An 11,237-nucleotide genomic window follows, 5' to 3' on the forward strand; every position below is an offset into this window, starting at 1 on the left:
AAGTTAAAGAGATGACTGGAGAGATTATGCTAGAAAAATCCAATGAAAACAATGAAGTGCAGATACTTCCTCCTGGCTCAGGAAGTCCCAGAGCTGTATGGTACTGGAGCCTGGGAGAACACGGTGAGAAATGATCACTGTGTGCTTTCCCTGTCAGTTAACATCTTCCTGGGCACTTGCTTTTGTCCGCTATCAAAAACCCTAGCCACACACTGAACTAGATAGGCTTAGCCCTAAATAGGCTTCCACCCCAATGTGGAAGTGATTTTGTTCTTACAAAATTTGTTTTGAGATTTTTTTAATGAAAGTCAGTGCTATAGACATGTTTACATACTTTATATCAGTGGAAAAATTGTATGGTCTCTGCCAAGTCTCAGGACTAAGACAAACTTGTGCTGACTCCACTGCTGCTGTGAGCACCTAATTTTCTCCATCACTAAAGTAGAGTTAGTTTTCCAAGCCATCTGAAAGGATATCTGAGGATTCATGTGCAAGTATTTTAGCACCATTTCGATGTAGAATATTATGAATATATTATGGTATTCAGGATTGACCAAAAAATAAAGTGGACCTTTGAAAATTTAATTAACGCTTTGTTGAAACCTCCGTTTAGTATCTCGCTAAATAGCCTAATTTTGGGCAATACATGATAAAATTCTAGAATACTGGAGGAAAATTAAAAAAAAAGAAAAAAAAAAAGGAAAAAAAAAATAAATTCAATACATGCTCCTACATCTGAGCAAGTTAGATACCAAAAGTTTAATAGTAATTTGGAACAAATTGGAGCCAGGTAGATAAGGAAAGAAAAGTTTCCCCGGTTTCCACTATTAAGCAGACAGGACTCAATAACTTAATGCAGTGTATTGCTCATTTTCTGATCCATTTTTGTCTCTGACTTTATGGTAGAAGACTATAAAAGTCAGTTGTTGCTACTACCTATGAATATGGCAAAAGTAAAGTTTGCCATTTCCACACTTTTATGATATGGAATTTTACTTTTTGCTTACTAGTGAATAAATAACAAGTCATTTCGTTTTGAGACTGTTTTCCCATGTGGAAGTGAAAGCTTTGATCTGCAAAACAATCAATTAGTTTTCTTTCAGAGATGGAATATGATAATTTGGGGGTATGCCATGAAGTATTTAGTGTGTGATCTGAACTTTCATTCTATCACTTTGCAAAAAAATGGTGCCATTAAAAGTTTGAAGAGAAAATAAATGAACACAGTAAGAAACTTTGTTTATAAAATCTTATTAAGATCTGAAAAGGAAGAAGAAAGAAATGGAAAAATTGGCCCAAATATTTATTTGTTTGTTTGTTTAACTGCAGCTAGCTCTTACAGAAATATCCTGGCTATTACTTTCAATTTCATTGAAAGTTATAATTTAATCCAAAACAAACACATATTTATGAAAGTATAGTATAAAAGGAAGGTTTTTCTAAATATTGTCAGGCTTTTTTATCTCATTATTTAATGAGGAGTTTTATACCTCCAGTGGAAGAGTTCTACCCTTCCAAATCCAACAGAGCTACTACAGGTCTACCCAAATTTCTGATATATAGGACTCTCCCAGTTCATTCCAGCTTCCAATGGTAATGGAGCTTTGCCCACTGACATAATGATTTTACTCATGAGTGGATATTTATTCACTTTGATGTATTATATCCTCTGTCAGGTATGAGAGTCCTTACTTTTATAGATTATTTTCCAAGATCATCCCTAGAATATTGGAGTTTACTATAGCAGTGTGGAATAACACAGAGAGCTCTTTTCACTGGAAGAGGAGTTAGAATCTGTACTGCAGCCTTGATGTTTTGATGAACTGAAGCTGTGGTGTTTTTTGCTGTTGTTTGTTGTTGTTGTTGTTTGTTTTAATCCTGTTTTAATGGAATAGAATTTAGATTAGCACAAATTTATTTCTATTTATGTCATTTACATGCCATTGCATATATATTTTTTCAATTGCTCTGTCATATCCCCAAAAGTTTCCATTGCTATTGTGTGTTACCTGTAGCAGGTAAAGTAAATAGGTTCATAGATCATCTTCAGGTCTGTGTTACTGCAGCTATGGATTAGTTGTGAGGAAGTAGCTAAAAAAACAACAAGCTTTTTTTCCCTTGAGGCAATAGGAATCACTTTGCATACAAACCCTAGTACCATGCTAATGGAGGTTGTTATTACGGAATCTATTTCTTAAAACCACGTAGTCAGACTGAACTTTCCACTCTTCAGAACGTTTCCTCCACCAGAGACATATATCATTCAGAGATTGCTAAGAATTCAGTTATAAAAACAAGTAATGCTAAGTTTTTCTACTGTATTTTCTATCCAACATAATCATCTATATTCTTTTTTATTAACTGAAAAATTGGGAAGTTAACATTTGATGGAAAAATTCCAACTAGAGTATTTCATTTTGAATCCTATTTCATACAGGAAAGATTATTTCCAAATGTGGCCAAACTGCTTGGCTATTAAATGCTTGGCAACACTGTTCTGTGTGTAAGAGAAATACAGTACTTTAAATTAAACAGACTTTTACTAAAGAAGTTGTTCCCAGAGCTATACTATTCATGCATTTGCATTTCTGAGAGGCAGCTAATCATCTGCAATCTGAATGTTGTAAAGGCTTTCAAATTTGTCACTAGCTATCTAGCAATCTAATTTCATTATCTCATACCAATAAATGTTGAAGTATTTTTTGTTTGATTTTTTTTTTCATGGAATTTCTTTAGTGGGTTTCAGGAAGGTTAAAATTTGAACACAGCTTTTTACTAGCTGCAACACAAGATGTCTTCATGGAAAACACATGAGACTCTCTTCAAGACACAAAGGAGTAAACAATTCTCTTTCCCATTAAATGGAATTTATGTTAGTTACGTTGGCAAAATAGTAAAATTAACTGTGTTAAGGATAGACTGTATTGTCAGAACTTTCCCTGTGTTTTGTGATTACTTTTCTTATGAGTTAGGATAAAATTTTGTAGGCACAATTGTCCTAAGACAATTAGGAGTTCATGCTTCTGATGATCGCCAATGAATTTTTGAATAGTCTATCTTTTGTTTCTTTCTAGAAGCTTTAATTTATTAAAAATCATATTCCTTACAATTTTCAGAATGATACTAAGGTTTTCAGCAAGTATCTTTTAATGACGCAAAAACAATTTTTGGATATAAGGAAGAGAACTGCCTATTAAAAAGTATTAAAAGAGTGTTTTTTTGTTGTGTTTTGTTTTAAAAAAACTATGGGTTTTGCAGAAGTCCAGCATATATTTTTTTCCTTCACATGGGAATGCCAGGGGGTGTAGAAAGTCATCTGTTGCCTTCACCTACTGTATTTATTCTACCAATTTGAATTGATAATTATTTAAATAAAGCATTTAAAAATAATTAAAATACTCAAACAGTTAAATAACCTTCCTATGACTTTTGCACTTCTGCTTTTCAAGAAGATATATTTTATTAAAATCTACCAGTGTAAATTTTAGGAGGATTTACACCTTGGGATTTTTCCCATCTGTTCTTTAAAGTGCATCAACAGCCAACACCAGGGAAACAGCTTTACAAATTATTACCTCCAGATTCTGAGAAACTTGTTTTGAAAACTCACACATCCTGTATGGACATCACTGTGCTCACTGCACCATTCCAGGATGTAATTTAAATTCCCTACATTTTTGTAGTCTACACTTTAAAAATACATTGTTTTACCACCTGCACAATCCTGTAAAAAGCCCCGAGTTTTTGAAACAAGAAACCTGAATGTAGCCTGGATTAGGAGTGGCTACAATACCAGACCTTTAGTTTTTGCTGCTGCAGCAGCAAGAAAATATGTACTTTTCCACTTTAACCTGCTGCCACTGGCAGGGAACTGAGAGGGCAAGTTACCCCCAGATGCCCACATTACCAGGCTGCTATGAATGATCATTTCCCTGATCATTGTTAGTTATCTTATTTTGTATTCTGAGAACAAAGGTTGTTCTGCTAGGGTAGAACTAAAGACCAAATATTTTGATGTAGTGACAAAATATTCTTTCATACCTAAAAGCTTACCTTGGCTGTCACTAGTTACTGTTCTTCAGTCTGAAAGATCTGGGACTTGGAGTATCAATATCATCAAAATTTCATTACCAAAATTTTGAATCAAATTTCAGTTTGAACCTTGACATCAAGGTCACAGTCAGGAAGCACATGGGCGTATCAGTGTGGAGGCATGTGCAGAGTTTGCTTAACAACAAGGTTTATCAAGCAAAGTAACCAAGTTAGTCACTGTGCATCCTGCATTTATTGAACACCAGAAGTTTGGGATTCTTAAGACAGGAAGGACAAAGGAGAGAAACCCAAGATGTCTTTTATCATCAGTGAAGACAGAGCCTTCTGCTTGAAAATGAATTACGTGAAGCAGACACTTCCCATCCCTCTCTTCTGACTGTACAGAGAGTTTAGGTTAGTAAGATCCTAACTCAGGAGCTCCTTTTTTTTCAGTGCTAGGTGGGGTGAATGCCTGCGAGCATTTTGACAGTAGTCCCTAGCAGCAAGATGTAGCAACACCTAAAAAGATTGAGATTGTTCCTGTACACAGGAATCCAAATTAACTATTAACTTGATCTTTTAATAATAACAATAATTTTCTCTGTTTAAATTATTGAATCTACAGAGTACTGAGTATTGAGTATGTGTGAGTCCACATTTATGGGAGGACAGGAGAGAGTGGCAAAGAGACTCATAGCAACACATCTGTACTTTTACAGTCCTTCATATACCTATATAAATAAAAGTTTTGTACTTTGTTAAGGACTGACTAGCCTCTGGAGGGTAACAGCAAAAGAGTAATATAAGACTGAAAAATGTGCCCTTTAGAGAGTTGTACTGATTGATACAACTCTATTTGCTAGATGATTTAGCAGAAACCCGGGCACTTTGTCTGCATGAGGGGGTTTTTTATATATGGTCTATGTATACCATCGACCACAGCTTTCAAAGTGTGTGGACATGGAAGAAGCAGGCACTTCCAGAACTACTGCCCAGATTCATCCCATTTACAGACTTACAGATGTTATTTGATAACCCATCAGAGGCAGCTGAGTAAGGGATTCCTTAGTCATCCTGATCTCCTGAATCCAGTGCTTTATTTTAATTTATTTTAGCTTAACATTTATTGTGCAATAGCATCACCGAACTAGGTAAATGATCTCGATGTAAAATCAAAGCAGCAGTTCATCTACAGATAGAATGTACCTGTAATACTTGTGCTGAATTTTTACTGGGAAAAGTCATTTTTGAAATATTTTATGCCAGGATGCTGCTACTTTTATTTCCTTTCTTCCTACTCCCTACCTCTCAAGGATGCTATGTAATATGAGAGAAATCTGAGACAAACACTGCATAATTTTTAGATTGAAGTTTGAATTTTAAATTCTATTCCTAATGCTCTTTTATTATGAAAGTACATCCTAAATTAAGAAGGAGACTTCTGTTATGGCTATGAATCTATAATGGCTATGAGTCTATAAACCTGTTTCACAGGTCATTTTATTTAAAGTTTTGTGTAACCTAGTAACTTTTTTTTTTTTCTTTAAGTAAGGGTTTTATATTGGTTAATATTTAAGCTAAAAGTACTACTGGCTTCTAAAAGATTCTCTTCACTAGTACTTACTGGTTTTCTGGTAAAACATGACTTAGAAGCTGAAAGCTAGCTTAACAGCACATTAGCATTGGTAACTTTTTCTATGCCCAGTCAAGGAAAAAAATCACAGAATCAGAGAATTTTAGGGATTGGATGGGACCCTGAAAGATCATCTAGTCCAATCAAGAAATCTGTAAGATCAAGAAGTCTGTAAGTTTCCACCCAGTCAAGAATTTTGCATTTATTTTTTCCAGCCTTATGCACATGTGCATGCTTATACTTTCATATGTGTATACCTTTTCCTAGCTGTATAACTATAAAATGTTGTGAACATATATATATATTGCAAATGAAAACTTCATTATTTATATAAACACTTATAACAAAAGAGTTATCAGACTGAGGATCCATTAGACTGGGAGCTGTTAAGAATGTACAGTGAGTACTATGGGTGATTCACTGATATTGCAGTTATTTCACAGTAAGATTTATGCAATAGAATGAATTCATTTTAATGGATTATGCTCATATTTTGCAGATTATATTGCTTCTACCCTATTATACTTATTTCCTACATGTTATACTTCTGTGGTGGTCATCAAATGTACCACAAAAAAGTTTGTAACTAGAAAATTATGTAGCTCTTCCCCACCTGACATCTAACCATGAGGCCATAAATCAAAAAGTTACGTCTATTAAACTTAGTGTTTAATTTACATCCTGACAAATTTGGGAATGTAGAAGCTGAAGCTTGCCATGGAACGCACACTTCACCCTGTTTGGCCTCCCACAATTTTGCTTCAGGTCCTGAAGAAAACCTACCCAATGACTGTCAGCAAAGGTGGCTCCATAAAACCCTGAGCATTACTGCTTATGTTACTTTTTAGAGGCTTACACTGAGTTCATTAATCTAAAAAGTAGATTGATGGCATCTCCGTAATCCTCTGGCCCTTAAGCAATGAAGAATTCCTTGTGTTGGGATATGAAAATTCCCAGATTGCTCATGCCTCCACTGAGTCATTTCTTACACATCCATTTTTTTTGGTTGACTTCATATAGCAAGAAGTTAAAAGGTACCCTGGTTGAGGGCTGGTGAAATGAGTTAGTGTAATTAAGTGGCAACTTAGTGAATGTAACAGCACTTTAAAAGGTATAGAAGCATATTTCTTATCGGTGGTTGGGTGCTCAGGCATACTCTAAATGTTCCCCTGTTACAAAGTGTTTAGTATGTTATGACTAATGTGCTTGGTTTGAAATTGCAGGTTTATGTAACTCAGCCGACAGCTGGATGATTGTTCCCAATATCAAACAAAACCACTACACCGTGCATGGGTTGCAGAGTGGCACTAAGTACATCTTCATTGTTAAGGCCATTAATCAGGCTGGTAGCAGAAACAGTGAGCCCGGCAAGCTCAAGACAAACAGTGAGTAAAGTGAAATCCAGCATGCACGCACTCTTCTTCTTTCTTGTCTTCCTTTTTAGGTTTGGTTTTTGAAAGACACAAGACTGCAGAGCAGATTAACCTGTTTAAAGTGCTTCTCACAGTGAAAGTCACTTATTTAACTCAATTTAAGATTACTGGTGTCTTCAGTAGTGCAGAAATTACTTTTTATCATAAAAAGCATCTATACTTTGGTCACCAGAAATATCATTTAGGAACCAAGCCATCACATATGAAATGCTTGAAAATGGTCTGTTGTGGTTTTGTTTAATGTCCTCTTTTCCTCTTTTCCTATTCTTTTTCCTCTACAAAGTAAAAACATTTTGTGTTTGCAATAAAACATTTTATTTTTGTATAGTGTTCAAAAGATGCTAGTTTAATTTTGTTCTCCAAGATTAGCTCTTTCTTAGGACACTAGAAAACTTCCTTAGCTCCATCCCTCTCAGTTTTTATGGAGTTCAGCAAGGTAGTAGATTAGTCAGAGATCCCACTTCAAAAAACAAAATAAATAATAGTTACACAAATTATTAGCAGATGTAGTATAGCAATTTTAAGATGGGTTTTCAATCTTTTTCTTGTGTCCCAGCCAATCCCTCAGTCCTGTAGTCATCATGAAAAACTTTGAGCACTGGAAAGGGAACACTAGGATTTGTGCACTCTCTGAAATCTGCTTTTAGAGGGGGAAGGTGTTCAAAGAGGGGTGACACTGAGTGTTGCAAGAAAGGGGCCACAGGGAATGGCACATACCAGCTCGGGGGCTTCTTCTGGCTTGCACTCCTGTGTAAACACTATTCATATAAACCATACATCTGCTACCAAGAATCTGATAACCTACAAGGAAACGCAGTACCAGAAGATCCACTTGGAAATAGCATCCCTTCATCCTTTTGTCTTTTTGTGACCCAGTGTGGTGCAAAAGCAATCTCTCAGGTGATTGAGAAATAATGTAAGCAAATATGACTCCACAGAGAAAGATATCTTTCAGATACTGCTTCAACAACACAAAGGCTACTAACCAGTTAAAGAGGCAGGCTGCAGATATATTCCTGCTACTCAGCAGTAAAAAAAATTGTCAAAAAACATTCCCAAATAGCTTCCAATGTGTTTATCTTCTGCTTCATCATAATATATAACTAAATACACATTATAAAAGCAGATTATAACTTTAACACTAAAAGTACTCCTTGTCTTAATACCGACCCATCTCTAATAATGTTAACTGAGAGTTAGCATTGCATCTGTCATCTTCCATTTTTAATTTCTGCTTTTCAGGTTTCTTAGAGATATGAACCAATGACTGTCCTTGCTCAGATGAATTTAATTTCTTCTTTTCCCCACACTAATGCTTTCAGCTGTACTGCATGAGAAGTACTTTACTGTTCCTTCATAAACTCTGAGCAATTTACATCTTATTTGAAGTACACTTGTCAGTGCCAGAGGGTCACAGACCTCATGGGAGTGTTCATTTCTATTTTCTATGCATGCGATCAAATCTTCCACTTACTTTTTTTTTTTTTTTTTTTTCCTTGACATGAAAGACATTAAGGGAAAAGGGCTTTGCTGGATCACACATAGAATCATAGTTTCCTAGTTGTCTCCTGGTGGAGGTAAATGATCATTCCGCTTTTTTGACACAAGGTGAAAGCTTGTCAGAATTGTGGCAGGCTTTAGATATCTACAGGGTTCAGTTTACCAAAAAGCTTCCTGTTATTGTCTACAAACCTTGTGCTACAGCTGAAGATACTTGCCAAGAGCAACAGCCTCAGTAATGTTTTTACACCGTATTATTTGGTCCAAGTTATAGTTCACTTCCTTCTTTTTAATGCACAATATCCAGCACCATAGAACCCCATGGGCGTCCTTCCAAAAAGGTCTCGAATTGTTGACTGTGCTTGTTATAAATAAAGCTGTGAGTGAACGAACAGACAAGGCTAGTGCTTTTTCTTATTTTCAAACTCATTTTGTGGGATTTGGAATCATATTTTTTTGTAGCTATGATGAAGACGTTATTATGGAGATTTATCCCTAGTGAATTAATAGAATGTAACAATCTAAATCTAATATGCTGTGAAAAAAGCAACCCTCAGACCTTTATTAGCATGTACATTGGTTTCAATTACATGCAAGAATTAGAGTGTTCAGGTTACCTTTAGGTCAGGGATAATGGGCATGAAGATTACTCAGGGCTCTTTTCAGGGATTATCAACACAGGGAAGTTAGTGCACAATGAGACTGACAGTAAACTGACAATGCAAGCCAGCTAGCACAGGGAGCAGAATCACTTAGTCTATCTTGAAAACACTTCAGAGAAGGAGATTAATACGATTATGTAATCTTGTATGCTTCTTTATTATGCTTTCTATTCACTCTTCTTTTTAAAATTAAAGACAAACGGTTCTTCCAGTATCTTTGTCTCTGCTTATATAGGTCAGCCATTTAAACTGGACCCCAAATCTGCTCACAGAAAATTGAAAGTGTCTCATGATAACTTGACAGTGGAACGTGATGAAACCTCCTCCAAAAAGAGTCATACACCAGAGCGATTCACAAGCCAAGGGAGCTACGGAGTAGCTGGCAATGTGTTCATTGACAGTGGACGGCATTACTGGGAAGTGGCTATTAGTGGGAGTACATGGTATGTATGTAAGATGATATATGAGAATAATCATTGGTTCACACCAAAGGTCCATGCAGGTCCCAGCACAGTTCCTCTGACAGAGAACAGTAACAGATGCATGGGGAATGGTACAAGAGCAGATCTAGCATATTCTTTTACACAATTTGTCAGACTATTTTCCCAATTTCCAGCACTTTCAGATTCTGGAACTTATTCTGCCAGACAGAGCATCTTTATATTTAGAAACCCATGCGGAACTTTTCCTCTATGATTGTGGTTGATTGTTTTTTGAATCTACAGAAAACACATTTCAAGATTTTAGTGAGCTGGAAAGCTAAGAAGGTTTCATCTTATTTCTATAACAGAGCAAACATTTGAAGTGTGATCATTTCTTTACTAGATATGAAAGATCTTGCTGTCATTCTTTTGGAAAACATAGCAAAACAGAAAAAAAAAATATACAGAGTATGAGGACAATTTGATGACCTAGATTCACAGGGGTGGAAGTCAGATACAGCTCTGGGGAACCAGTGGGGAGCAGCAGTGCCAGCTCTATGCCTCAGGCTTCACATCCTGGGGCAGGAAATGGAAGAGCACGTTATTCTATTCCTGAATGATCCTCTCAGCCATAAAGGGCTGGGTTTCAGGGTCCCTTTGGTCAGTAGAAAATATGTTATCCTTTAAGATTCAAAGGCAGCAATCATGATGGAAGTTAAAAAAGTAAAAATTCAGTAAGCTGTTCAGGTATGCCCACTGTCTCAAACAAGAAAAATGTTGTTTGCCAACTTCAAGAAATGAAAATAGATTAATTTATGGCACATTAATCTCTGGTGGTTGAAAGCCCAACAAATACTGCAGTGTCTCTAGAATGTGAGGAACTTTTACATTTCTTTATTATATGAGAAAACAGGCATTTGCCCTGGGTGTCCATTAATGAGAACATTTTCACAATCCTTTTACCCTGGACATTTTGCCATGAATTACAGTTTGCAGAGTCTTCACCTGTAAATGCTTCACTTGGTGCAATACCCAGTCTAAAAAATGCTCACACCAACATCTGGCAAAACACATTTGGGAATGGCAAAAATGTTTTTGTTTGTTTGTTTGTTTTTAATGTGTCCTTTGACGTCTGCTCTTACATTTGTCCTTCTGGGCCATATATTAAAGGAGAAATGAGAGATCAGATTAGGTGACAGATAGCAATGTATTTTAAAATCAGTGAATTCTTCTGTACTCATCTGTTTAGAAGTGGAAATGCAAGACCCAGTAATTTAAACCCTAAGTTGCTGAGTACTTAATAATTTTCCTTTAGAATACCAGAGACATGTGCTCCAAAAAATTACCATAGCAGCCAAACTACAAATAAAGTGAGGGACAACTGAGTTTCCCTGACATCTCAGAAGAGAGACATAGGAAAAACATTAATTAAACCCATGCCAATATTATGGTGCAATTTCACTTATTTAGAACTTAATCAGCACAATCAAGAGACTGGGGAGTTCCAGTGAGTTCTCTGGCTGACACAGCAGCCTATGAGCAGGGCAGGAGGCAC

General features: G+C 36.1%; 1 protein-coding gene across 9 annotated transcripts in view; it reads left to right on the plus strand.

The window, feature by feature from the left end:
- Nucleotides 1–11,237, plus strand: part of MID1 (midline 1) — a 247,705-nt gene that overhangs the window by 223,417 nt on the left and 13,051 nt on the right. For all 9 annotated transcript variants that reach the window (XM_038173018.2, XM_038173019.2, XM_038173021.2 and 6 more), the window contains exons 8-9: nt 6,889–7,050; nt 9,496–9,703. In XM_038173018.2, the coding sequence (XP_038028946.2) occupies nt 6,889–7,050; nt 9,496–9,703 (370 nt within the window). The remainder of the gene's footprint in view (nt 1–6,888; nt 7,051–9,495; nt 9,704–11,237) is intronic.

The sequence above is a fragment of the Anas platyrhynchos genome, chromosome 1 (genome assembly GCF_047663525.1).
Source record: "Anas platyrhynchos isolate ZD024472 breed Pekin duck chromosome 1, IASCAAS_PekinDuck_T2T, whole genome shotgun sequence".
NCBI lineage: Eukaryota > Metazoa > Chordata > Aves > Anseriformes > Anatidae > Anas > Anas platyrhynchos.